This window comes from Hemiscyllium ocellatum, chromosome 4, assembly GCF_020745735.1.
Source record: "Hemiscyllium ocellatum isolate sHemOce1 chromosome 4, sHemOce1.pat.X.cur, whole genome shotgun sequence".
Taxonomy (NCBI): Eukaryota; Metazoa; Chordata; class Chondrichthyes; order Orectolobiformes; family Hemiscylliidae; genus Hemiscyllium; species Hemiscyllium ocellatum.
This window is the reverse complement of record NC_083404.1, coordinates 45342493-45356098: the sequence shown is the minus strand read 5'-3', so window position 1 is coordinate 45356098 and position 13606 is coordinate 45342493. Positions and strand designations below refer to the sequence as shown.

Below are 13606 nucleotides of genomic sequence, written 5' to 3'. Positions count from 1 at the left end.
AATGAAAATCTGTCAGGAAAGATCAAGGGTTTGGGACCATGGGGGAATCATACAGTAAAATGGAATTGAGGTTAGTGCTCTGTCGTCATCTTCTTAAATGATGGAGCAGTCTCAAGTGGCTGTAATGGCCTATTTCCTGCACATTCACAGAGGCCTGATGTGCTGATTGACCTCCTTCTACTCTCTGCTTGCACTCTCTCTCAAGCTGTGTAAATTGATGACTCAACACCTGCAAGAAATGCCAAAGCAAGTGTAACCTTTGGAGAACTTTGAGCATCAGTACGGGAACAGAGTGGTGCAAGTCTGCCTACTAAACTGACTGGGCAGGACATTTAATCAATAAACAATTTGCTTGACCCATTCAAGACATGTACTCTTACCAGCATCATGCTCAACCAGTTTCGCTTGAGCTGCTTTTTGGAAGCTGCTGAAGACCAGTTGTCAGGAGAAAATATGGGGCACTCAGGAGCTCACTATGTCAGCTTGCTAAGTACCTATGAGACAATCACAACTAAGTTGGGCTGGCCATGTAGTGGGAGTGCATGACACTTGGTAACCAACACAAAACATCTTTGCAGATCTTAGATTTAGGTTTTATTGTTAGGTGTGCTGTAGTATAGGAGTACAGTGAAAAATGTCGCCACACATGGTACCATCTTGGGTACAATGTTACCTAGTTGTAAAGTAGTAAGAGAAGCAGAGTTAGCTTGTTAAGCATTACGTTTATAGAATAAACAAAATAAAGAAATAGGGTAATAGTTAACATTAAAGTCCTTTGCTAATTTGAACTAGAAAAAGAAAGGAGTTACGTTAAACGTTCAGCAGTCTTTGAGTCCTCCACTTATGTAGCTGTCCAGGAGATCTCAGCAGCCTGTTTTCAATGCTGCTGCCTCAGATACTGGGAAACCTCTCTCACTCTACCCATATTGGGTCATGATGCCGTCGCCACTTTTGTTGAAGCTGCTGCCCCCGGTGCCTCAGGAACATGTCCAGCCAGCACTTTGGGGCATTCCGAGGTCGTGAAAGGAGCTACATAAATGCAGGCCAATGTCTGTTATGCTAGCTAATAAGCTGGTAGTGTGGTGGAGCCTGCAGCACACAATGTCATCGGTACAGTTTTAATTAGTCTGAGTCCCTACACACTGCAGCAAACACAACTCTGAACCAAAACAACAGCAATGTTTCCTGCTGAAAATCAGGAAATTTCTCCAGGAAGTAAACAAATAAAAACAAGATACAGTCACCTGCAAAAAGCGAATGCATTATCAGAGGCAGAACGAAACGTGAAGGAAAGGAATGTTTCCAACTCATTCAAAACTTCGTTGTTTTCAGCATCCTGTACTATTTGGAGTAGGATCTTTCAGAAGGAGATTGGGCTTGAATTTCCAAAGGTTATTGCTCCATGACTGCGATCAAACCCTTCAGATGATGACCCTGTTTGTCATTTGAGGCGAAGATGATCAAAACATGGTTCTAGAAAAATCCATATTGAAAGCACAGGTGTTGATGTTGGCTCTCTTCAGTCAGTAATAGCCTGGGGCCAAAATGTCAACTGCAGTCTTATCCTTTTTAACTATCTCAGGCAGGCATCCTGGAAATGACATTGATGGGACTCAGACAATTTTACAAGAAAGCTTCAATCACATTTTGCAGTCACAGACATGTACAGTACAGAAACAGACTCTTTGGCCCAATTTGCCCATGCCAACTAGATCTCTTAACCTAATCTAGTGCTATTTGCCAGCACTTTGCCCATATCCCTCTAAACCCTTCCTACTCATATACCCATCCAGATGCCTTTTAAATGTTGTAATTGTCCCAGCCTCCTCCACTTCCTCTGGCAGCTCATTCCTTACATCACCAGTCACATGGTTAAACTTTTAAAATCTAAATGAGGAGTAGTTTCAAGCAAGTTATAGTGTCATCCTGTTCCCGCCTCAGTTGAAGCAATACAGTTGTTTTACCTTCATCTTTATTCTGGGCCCTGGAGGGAGAATGAACAATTATCCATGTGCACACAAAACATGAGTTCTTGGTCTTTCCTCGAACAGCAGTTTCTTAATGAGTATATTGTCACTTACAGGGAGGTATATCCAGATAAGGCAGCAAACATATTAATTGGGTGGCTGCTACATTCAACGGGTGTCAGTAATAAAGATTAAGCCATCTGCTGTTCCACAATGAAAGTTCTTGACTTTGTTAACTGGCTTCACATAATGAATACTTTTCTCCTTGTTAACTGACTTTGCATACTATATGCTGCTTCATCTTGTTGAATGGCTTTACATAAGCCATTTAAGTTGGTGTGGACTGGTTGGGCCGAAGGGTCTGTTTCCATACTGTAGGGAATCTAATCTAATCTCCTAACGAATGCTTTACATGGTGCTTTGCGCATAGGCGTAATGCCTTTGAAGATAAAAATGGACAATATAGCTCTTAAAAGTCCTCAATCACAAATGCCTTACCTGCAATATTGTATAAGCTAAACAAAATGAATCATTCACCCATACCTGAAACAGGCGTTCCTTACTTTTTACATACATGTCTGTCCCTTTTATTCACATATGCAGTGCCTGTGGGCATGCCATATAGTTTTACAGCCAGTGAAACATTTTCACAAATGTAGTCAATGCTTTAACATAGGAAACATCGCAGCTAACTAACAAGCTCAAGCTCTGGAAAACAGCAAAGTGATAGTGGTTTGATTTTCTGCCTTTTTATAAGCCACATTTAATGGTTGAGCAATATTTGTTGGTAAGGCCATTTGGGTCGTCTTCACCTGGTGCCGTAGTGGGTAGGTTGAGGCTCTAGTGTCTCCCCTTAAATAGTCCAGCGCTCTGCCAGTACTGCAGTGAAGTGTCATGTACTCCATTCTTTGGAATTGAGATTCCAGAGTTGAAGTAGTTGACCCATTGTGTTGTTGTGTTCTTTTTTTTACATAGTTACGTATTCCTGCACCAGGTGGCAGCCTATTCCAACTTTTCTCCCCCTTCTCCATGGTTATTTGTCCGTCTATCAGTTCATTCTAATGTCTGCTCACTGCATCCACGCAAGCTCTATTGTGCATCAGGCGGCAAAGTTTGTAAAGATAATGTGGATGTTATAAAATGGTTGGAAGCTGATGCAATACACAATTTTGCTGTGAAATTGGATTTAAAGTAGTGGGTGTTTTTAAAAATAAAAAGTAAAAGGAATCCAGAACAGCTTAGAATTGTTTTCACCCCTTAATGGGTTTGTGAACAAAGAGGCTTAGTGTGTTATAATATCTACTTTACAATTTTGCAGATCTAGGATGACTGAGTTAAAATGTCAAAAGTTGGAAGTAAACTTGATCTCCATTCAAAGACTCTTGCTGCCTTGAAATCTCTCCTTAAGCTTTGGAGGATAAAAACACCTTGTAAGAATTTTGTTGAAAATTTGATTTGAAATCTTGTTGAGGCCATTTTAAGGGTGTTTTCAGCAGGCTGGAGACCCAAGCTGTCTTTTCCCAGGGAAGGCCCATCGAACAAGCCACCACTTGGACAGTGTAAAAGCCAGTAGGCCACCTTGCCACTGGAGGGGGCAGCTGAGCAGGAGACTTGCCCAGTGAAAGGTGACAGCCATCACCACCATCAGCCCCACCCCCATGGTTCAGGGATTGCAGAAGGTCCAGGTAGTCTGGGGTGACTCACAGAGGTAATTGTCTCTGGAGTGAAGGCAGTGCTGTCTCCAATGTCGATCAGGCGCAGATGCACTTTTTTTATTGAGGAGGCGACCCTCACACCCTTTGAGATGGCCAGTGACCCTGCACCATTGGACATGTTGTGTGCATTGCATGAACAAAGAAGAACAAAGAACTAAGAAAATTTACAGCCCAGGAACAGGCGCTTCGGTCCTCCAAGCCTGAGCCGATCCGAATCTACTGTCTAAACCTGTCACCCAGTTGGTGACCGGTCAATCTGTAATGGGGTTAATCCCAACCTCGGCAGGATGTGGCCAGTTGGCAGGGGTGGTCAACCTTTGACCAAGGTAAGAAGGAAGCGTAGTTTCAGTACGTGACTGTTCGCCCAATGAGATGCCCGGTTCCAAATTCATCAGCCTTGCAAGCAGAAGATTTCAGCCATTAAATCGATATGTGTAACAAAAAAGTCATACTGAAGTGAAGGTTCTTCTGATTGTTGTTTTGTGGTTGGTTTTACATCTTGATGACACTTTGTTTTTTAATGATCGTGATAATGAGTACTTTTTCATTTATTAATTAGAGTTGAACATCGTTCCTTTGCTGAAACAAATCCTTGGGGAAATAATAATTAAGGTTCAGACTGAATCTGTGATTTGGATGAAATGTTCAACAGAGGCCTTGTCTGATCTCCGCAGTTGGATGCTAAAAATCCCATGACACTATTTGAAGAGACCAGTGGAGATCTCCTGGCCAACATTCACACCTCAACCAACATAACAAGAGCAGATGATCTGGGTGTTATCACATTGCTTTACGTGAAGATTTTGCTTGTGAGCAAATTGGTCTGTTTCCTACATTACAGCCAATTAAGTATTTTTTGAAATGTGAAGAGCTTTGGGGCATAGTGGTGGCCTGGGATTTTATATGCTGAGGAACTTGTTTGCTGTCGAATCTAATTAAACGGACTCCCTGTAAGTTACAGCAAACAGCACTCCAAGCCAAAATGATTGCCGTGTTTCCTGATGAAAGCAAGAAGATTTCCCCAGGGCATACCGGAAATGGAGAATAGTGAGGCACTAGAAAGATTAACATTTAATGCAGTGTGAGATCCAAGGATGGTAGAGGAGGGAATTCCCCCAATTGTATCTCGTGTCTGAGAGTTGTGGAGCCACCTTGCTTTCTCCTTTGTCATCTTACTGATGTGGAGGTGTCAGTATTGGACTTAGGTGTACAAAGTTTAAAAAAATCTCACACCACCAGTTTACAATCCAACATGGGCTATAACCTGCTGTTGTGTGATTTTTAACTTTTATCATTTTAAAGTATGTTTAAAAGTGGAGTGAAGTGCATGACTGTTCCACTGGAAAAGTGGGATGGCATTTGTTAAGCACCTACTTTTTTAATTTATTTCAGATTGTGTGTGACACTGAGACGCGAAGACTAACCATGGACCCACAAGAGGACAATGAAGTCTTTGGTATGTACAGAATTTGATTGCATACAATGAGCCGTCATTATGACAAATTGATTCATTGATCACAATTCATGACCAATAGATTTCTACCTGTTGCAGAGTTAATGTGATGGAACTTTAGGATTAATACAGGTCATTCAGTAAATTCAAATCTTTAGGATCATCGCATTTCCTACTAATGTTTCGGTGCCCAATCTCCAGAATTAGCCTGCAGCCACCAGGAATTGAGAAGTAAACCCTAGGCTACCACAGTGAGTAATCAGAGAAAACTATTACAGTGGGCGTTTTAAAAACAAAAGGTTTGTTTTCTCTATTTTTGGATCTTTGAACACATTTTAATTAGTTGTGAAAATATTGGTGATGATGTGAAAAGGACTGAAGTGCTTTGACTGGGCAGGATAATTGGGCCTGATGTGACTTGATGAAATTTCCAATGTGTCTAGTTGGAGGTGGCAACATTACCTACAATTGTTGCTTCACTCCGGGAGTTTGTTCCCTATTTTCCTCCCTCTTCTTTGTTTTTCTTCCCTTCTTTAATCTTCCTCTTTCATCAGAACTTGCATTGCAGTACATTTCCACTGGGATCTACAATGCTCCAAGAAAACTGTTTCAAATACCCAATTTGCAGGCAGCAGACATGTGAGAGTACAAGCAAGCCCACACTATACTGTGTTTTGATCATTCCTTCATTTTCATGGAGTTAAAGTCTTGCAACTCCACCCCTAACATCTCTGAGGGATTGCCTTCACTGTGTATGCTGCAGCAATTATGAAGATGATTTGCCAAGACTTCTCAAAAGGCAATAAGGGTGACAAAACATGGCCAGCGATTGATACAGTCCCCAAATAATTGACGTAACTTACAACCATTGCCACTGAGTGTTGCCAAGAGCAATATTCTTGGGGAGGTGAAGGAGTTTTTAAATAGATTAAATCAAACGGCTCAGTGGTTAACACTGCATCCTCACAGCACCAGGGTTCCAGGTTCAATTCCAGCCTTGGGCGTCTGACTGTGTGGAGTTTGCACATCCTCCACATGTCTGTGTGGGTTTCCTCCAGATGCTCCGGTTTCCTCCCACATTTCAAAGATGTGCAGGTTAGATGAATTGGCTAGGCCTAATTGTCCACAGTGTTAGGTGCATTAGTCAGAGGGAGATGGGTCTGGGTGGGTTACTCTTTGGAGGGTCTGGGTGGACGTTTTGGGCTGAAGGGCCTGTTTCCACACTGTAGGGAATCTAATCTAATCTAATCTAAACTCTAGGCAGACTAATGTTGGTGCACATGCACCTTATAACAGGATAGTTAATTATTATTTTCCCTCCACTCACTAACTCAGGAAAGCCAATGTCTGTGTTACTAATTTCCACTGAATGTGATCGAGGAAATAGTTCTCTTGAATTTGTGCCACAAGTTCTATCTTTTCTTTTGATTTTGAATTACTAACTTGATTCTTCTACAATGAAGCTATAGAGTCATTGAGTCCTACAGGGACTTTGGCCCAAACTGGTCCATGTGACCAAAATGTCCATCAACGCTAGCCCCACTTCCATGCACTTGACCTCTGTCCTTCTAAAATTTTCCTGTCCAGGTATATTTGTCCAAATGCTGTTTAAATGTTCTTAATGTACCCACCTCAACCACTTCCACTGGCAGCTCATTCCATATGCGCACCACCCTCTGTGTAAAAGAAAATTTGCCCCTCAGCTTCCCTTTTATTCTTTCCCCTGTAATGTTAAACTGATGCCCTGTAGTCCTTGATTCCCCATTCCTGGGAAAAAGAATAAATGTAGTCACCCTATCCTTGCCTCTGTAAGGACCCCCCTCCGTCTCCTGCACTTCAAAAAAAAAGTCCTAACTTGTCCAACCGCTACCTATAACTCAGACCACTGAGTTCAGGTAACATCCTTGTAAATTCCTTCTGCCTTCTTTCCAGTTTAATAACATCCTTTCAATAGCAAGGCAACCAAAACTACACAAGACTCTAAGTGCAGCCTCACCAACATCCTGTACAATTACAACATAACTTTCTAACGTCTGAACTCAGTGCCTTGACTGACGAAGGCCAGTGTGCCAAAAACCTTTTTCACTGCCCTGTCTACCTGTGACTCCACTTTCAGAGTACTGTGCACCTGAACTCCAAGGTCCGTCTGTTCCATTACACTCCTTAAGGCCCTACTATTCACCATGAAACTCTGACCTTGATTTGCCTTTCCAAAATACAAGACCTCACAATTAATTATATTAATCTCCATTTGCCATTTCTCAGCCCACTCCCCTAGCTGATCAAGGTCCTGATGCAATTTCTGATAAGCCTCCTCACTGTCTATGATACCTCCTATTTTAGAGTCATCAGCAAATTTACTAATCATGCCTTGTATATTCTCATCCAAAGCATTGATATAGATAACAAACAGCAATGGGCCCAGCACTGACCCCTGAGGCACTCCACTAGTCATAGGTCTCCAGTTTGACAAGCATCCTTCCAGTGTTACCCTCTGCTTCCTCCCATCAAGTCAGTTGCGTATCCAATTTGCCAGTATCCCTTGGATTCCATGCGATCTAACTTTCTAGAGCAGCCTACCATGTGTAACCTTATCAAAGGCCTTACTGAAATCCATATAGACTACCAGTACCACCCTGCCCTTGTCAGCCTTCCTGGTCACTTCATCCAAGAACTCTAACAAATTTGTGAGGCATGATCTCCTACTCACAAAGCCATGCTGACTGTTCCTAATCAAACCCTGTCTTTCCAAAGAGTAAAAAGTGAGGTCTGCAGATGCTGGAGATCAGAGCTGAAAATGTGTTGCTGGTTAAAGCGCAGCAGGTCAGGCAGCATCCAAGGAACAGGAAATTCGACGTTTCGGGCAAAAGCCCTTCATCAGGAATGATGAAGGGCTTTTGCCCGAAACGTCGAATTTCCTGTTCCTTGGATGCTGCCTGACCTGCTGCGCTTTAACCAGCAACACATTTTCAGCCCTGTCTTTCCAAATGCAAGTCCTCTATCATGGGTTGCTGATCACTTCATGTCAGAGTTGCCATGGTAAAATGTACTTTTTATGTGCAGTTTATATCCTGAAAATGTCGATGGTGATGATTGAATATCCAACTTTCTTTCCATTATGCGCAAACTGGAGTGGGGTGTGTTGGCAAAATTAACAAGCTAATAAGGTCATATTTTCCCATGTCATATTCCAAGTGCCACATTTTTGTGCACTCACTTAATCCCTTTGCAGACTCTTCATGTCCTCTGAGTCTTATCCACTATCTGTCTTGATATCATCAGCAAAGTTCCCTCCGATGTGTTTGGTCCTTTCATTCAAGTTACCAGTGTAGATTGTAATTTTTTTTTGGTGCTGCACTGATCCTTGAAGGACTCTCAATTGTTGCATCTTGCCAACCCAGAAGTGACCCATTTATGCCAATATTCTGTTTCCTATTAGCCCTGCAATTCTTTATCCATGCCAATATACCATGAACTTAATTTTTGTACAATAACTTCGAGATGAGATAAGGCTCAGATGAGATTTTCTAGATGGAATTCCAGAGCTACTGGCCTAAGCAAAATAACTGAATGCCCGGCTGCCAATGGTGGAGCAGGTTAATTTGAAAGGCTGCAGGTATATCAGGGATGTGGAGCTGAGGAGGTTAGAGATATGGTGGGACGTAGCAAATTTGACCTTGCTGACTCGCTAATAAGACGTTAAATTGATGCCTCATCTGCCCTCTCTGGGGATGTAAAAAAACAAAATCCCACAACACTCCTAAGAAGAGTGAGGGGAGTTATCTGGGTTTCCTGGCCATAGATATTCCCAACCAATTTCACTGGCAGTTAATCTGATCATCATGACATCGCCATGTACTCCAACAGTCAGAGATGTTTCCTATGTCACAGCAGTGACCACCCTTCAGAAGTGCTGGGCTGTAAAATGCTTTGGTACTTCCTAAGGCATCAAAGGTGCTGAATAAATGCATCTCTGTGTCTCTCTGTGTCTGTCTGTCTCTCTCTCTCTGTCTCTCCTCTGTGTCTGAATGTCTCGCTCTGCATTTTTTCTCTCTCTCTCTCTCTCTCTCTGCGTTTCTCTCTCTCTCCCTCTGCGTCTCTCTGTCTCTGTCTCTCTCTCTCTCTCTCTCTCTCTCTCTCTCTGTCTGTCTGTCTGTCTGTCTCTCTCTCTCTCTCTCTCTCTCTCTCTGTGTTTCTATCTCCACACGTCATCTGATTTGGAATGATATCCCTGTCCCTTCATTGTCATTGGGTCACAGTTCTGAACTCCCCTCCACTGTCCGTACACCACATGGATTGCAGTTTTCACTTGCCTGAGAGCAATTAGTGGTGGGCCAACAAGTACTAGCTCTGTCATCAAGGCTGACATTCCATTGCAAAAATAGAAAGTGGGCGTGCTGAGTGATTTGTTTTTCTTTATTGCATAAAATTACCTGGAATACACAGAAGATAATGTTCAATTTAATTACAGACCCCGAACCATTTTCTCTCCCAGTCTACTTCCCCTTTCACCTTTTTGTTTCCTTTGCTTGATTTCTCATTTTCTTCGCTGTTTGTACATTCAGTTAATGTAACTAAATTTAGATTATAACTATCACATGAATGAAGTAAAAACCACCTTTTTCTTTTTAAATGGTTTGTCATTCAAGTTATTGATTTTTGTTGTCAGATTAAAATTCCCTCCCCCTTTATTTTGTCAAAAGAAAACATCGTCATTAAAATTTATGCTTAGGTTTTTGTTCTGAAGAAAGCGTTGCTTCACCTTTTTGTTTCGCTGCTTTGAGCCTGTGTGTATTTTCAGATTTTTAATTTAAGTTGTTGAAGTTGCTTTTCCAAAGAAAAATTCCAGTGTCTGACCTTTTTTGAATTGTGTCCCATCTCTTCCTTCTTTATTCTGTGCAGTAATGCCTTTTCCTATGTGTGCAGCAAGAGGAGAAAAAAGTTTCTCATCCATATAGCAGCTTTCACAGAGTCAGGGTGTCTAAAGTGTTTTATATGCCTTTGGAAATAGTCAGTGAGATAATGTAGGCAACATGATAGCCAATTTGTGCATAGGAAGATTTCACAAACAGCAATGTGATAATTACTGGATAACCTGTGTTTTCTTTGAAAGGTTGACTTGAGGGGTAAATATTAGCCATGGGATCTTTTATGCCCTCCTTTATAGGGTAGATGAGACTTCAGCTTACCAGCTCACTGAAAGATGGCACCACCAAGAGTGAAGCATTCCCTCACTACTGCACTGGAGTGTCAACTTCAGTTTATATATTCTTGAATTCTGGAGTGGGACTAGAACGCACAACCTTCTGAATCAGATTTTTAGATTTGAATCATTGTTGTGACATGTATCTAAGTACAGTGAAAAGTTTTTTTTTGTTTTCTGCACATCACAGGCAGATCATAATATACAAAGATCATCAGATAATTGGACAGTGAGAAAAACAAAGTTATGGCTGCGAAGAATTTGTACACAAAGCAAGATCAATGTCAGGTTTGACATTTGAGAGGTCCATTTCAAACCTGCAAGTAGATTTAAGAGAACATTGTTAGTAATTTTTTTTCAGACTTAGAATTGTGGTTTAAAAGTGCAGAGCGACTGTAAGAAGTGTGAGAATAAGATCTGCTGTCGAAAGCTCACAAAGAGCCGCTCTGTGTTGGCACCATCTTGAATCCCACCAACTAAGCAGCGTAAAGACTGAAATGTAAACTGTCAATGCTGGAAATACTCAGACATGGAAGCTGTGGAGAGAGGAATAAATTAACATTTCAGATCGAGGGCCTTCCTTAAAATATGAAGAAAGACGAAAAAAAATGTAAAAGGGTTTGAGCAAGTGGAAAGTGGCAGGGGATTGGAGTAACACATGTGAAGACCTGGTGAGTGGCGGGGTTTGATAAATTACACAAGATCTCATGGCACAAGAGGCGAAGGGAGTGGTAATGACTGTCAAAAACAAATAAAGCACTTGCTCAAGGTGGGAGTAAGTGGCAGAATTCAGAACAATTGTGCCTCTAAGCAAGAACCAGAAAAATTAGATTAAAGCTAACACAAGCCAAAGGAAAGAAACCGTGAGGAGCAAATTACTGTCTGAAGTTGTTGACTTGCATGTAGAGAAGGCTGGCAAGACGCTTTTCTCTGGGTTTGCCGTGTGTTTCATCTTCGTCTTTGTGCTGCAGTGTTCAGGAGGTGACCATTAGAAAGTAAGGTGAACAATTAACTTGACAGGCCCGAGAAGCTCAGAAGTTGAACTGAAGTGTTCCGCAATGTGTAAGTGCTGGGTCATGCAGTCTTCACTTGGTCTCTGCAATGTAGAGGCAATTATATTCACTGCTCCCAATGCAGTAAACCAGGTTGCAAGAAATACATTTAACTTAATAACCTAGCCTGAAGGTGGTGTTTGGAATTTTAGATCCAGCAAAGAGAGATGTCCCGTCCCCAGCGTGGCATGGAAGGGTGCTCTGTGAAGGGGCAAGGTGTGAAGGGTCATCAAGAAAATGCAAGCATCCAAGTTCACTGGATAATAGGGAAGGCAAATGGAGTGTTGGCCTTTATTTCAAAGGGAAAGGAGTAAAACATTAGAGCAATTGTGCAAAAACATATCCAAGACAGTTGCCAAACCATACCTCCTACCATTGTGAACAGTTTTGGTTCTTGGACCAAAGGAAAGATATACTGGCTTTTGGAGCAGTCCAGAGGGGGTTCACAACCTTAATTCTGATTTGGAAGGACTGTTTTATAAGGAGAGATTGAGCGGTTTGCATCTGCACTCATCGGAGTTTAGGAGGATAAGAGGTGACCTTATTGAAGCATATAAGATTCTCAAGAGACAGTAAATGCAAGAGGTTGTTTCCTGTGCAGAAGATCCTAGGGTCAGAGGGTACAATGTCGAGTAAGGAATAACCTATTTAAGATAGATGTAATGAGGGATTTTTGTTTTTCTGAATGTCAAATGTTCTTTTCAGTTAGGTTTACTTGAAAAACAAAGTTGAGGGATAGTTTCCCAGCTTCCTCCATGCTCCAATCATCTGCTTGACCTTCACTATCTTAATGTTACAATATTTTAAACTAATGAGCAGAAAAATGCTTGAAATTCAGGCCTGAAATTCTTAATTTTAAACCTAGAGTATTCTCATCTCCCTTCAATTTCTAAATCCGGTTTCTTGCCTAAGCTGTGTTTTACATTTAGTTTTTTTTTGACAAAACTTCCCAAAGAGAAAGACTCATTTTGATGTTGGATAAATTTTGACTATGCTTAGAATTTCAGCCTATGTTCTACTCAATAGGCTGTAGTTTTAATTCCTTGTTTACGTGTGTATCTTAAGACTTACATTTAAGGCTGTGTTTTTTTCAATTGTTTGCTTCTGAGATGCTTGTCAGTTCTTTTGTAGCTGCGAGTCAACCTTTAACTCTAATTGAACATGTGCATCTGTGATAGATGAGCAGTAGAGGTTAGTGATATTTGGGTGTGCACACATCAAATTCATCAAAGAATTTCTGAAATTGGTACAGCCCTAAAATGAGGCCACTCGGTATGTTGTGCCTGTGTTACTCTCTGTAAAAGGAACTCACTCCCACTCCCCCACCCTTTGCTGTACTCTCGTTTTTTGTCTTCCAGTGCATGGCCAATTCCTTTTCGAAGCCATAGTTTGAATGTTCCTCCTCCACGTTTCAGATTCTTGCCATCTGCTGTGTACGAATGTTTTACTTCATATAGTTGTTTGGTCCTTTGCCAGTGACTTTGAAGCAGTGCTGGTTCCTGAAACTTGAGTCCAGGGGAACAAATTATCTATTCACTCCACCCAGACCCTTCTTGAGTTTGAAAGCCTCCAACAAATCTCCTCTTTAGGGAGAAAGTGAGGTCAGCAGATGCTGGAGATGAGAGTTGAGAGTGTGGTGCTGGAAAAGCACAGCAGGTCAGGCAGCATCTGAGGAGCAGGAGAATTGGCTTTTCAGGCAAGAGCCCTTCATCAGGATCTCCCAGTGAGTCTCACCCACCCTCTCTCTCGCCCTTCCTCCCTCCCTCGCCTGCCCTCCCTCGCCTGCCCTCCCTCGCCTGCCCTCCCTCGCCTGCCCACCCGCCTGACCGACCTCCCTCCCTCCCTCCCTCGCCCACCCACCCTCTCCCACCCGACCGACCGCTCTCTCTCCCCCGACCGTCTGCCCTCCCTCGCCTGACCGCTCTCCCTCGCCCGCCCTCTCTCCCTCACCCCCCTGTCCCCCCTCCCTTGCCCGCCTTCCCTCCCTACCTCCATCGCCCGCCCTCCGTCGCATGTCCACCCCCGCCATCCCCCAACCGCCCTCCCTCCCTCCGGCCCGCCTTCCCTCCCTCTGGCGCTCCGTCCCTTCCTTGCCTGCACGCCCTTCCTCCCTCGCCAGCTAACCCTACCTCCCTGGCCAGCCTGCCCTACCTTCCTCGCGCTCCCTCCCACCAGCCCGCCCGTCTGCCCTCCCTCCCTCGCTTACTCCCCCGCCC

General features: G+C 42.8%; 1 protein-coding gene across 3 annotated transcripts in view; it reads left to right on the top strand.

The window, feature by feature from the left end:
• The window catches only part of LOC132813273 (myelin basic protein-like), a 180591-nt gene that overhangs the window by 67283 nt on the left and 99702 nt on the right, over window positions 1-13606 (top strand). For all 3 annotated transcript variants that reach the window (XM_060823117.1, XM_060823118.1, XM_060823116.1), the window contains one exon: window positions 5075-5138. In XM_060823117.1, the coding sequence (XP_060679100.1) occupies window positions 5075-5138 (64 nt within the window). The remainder of the gene's footprint in view (window positions 1-5074; window positions 5139-13606) is intronic.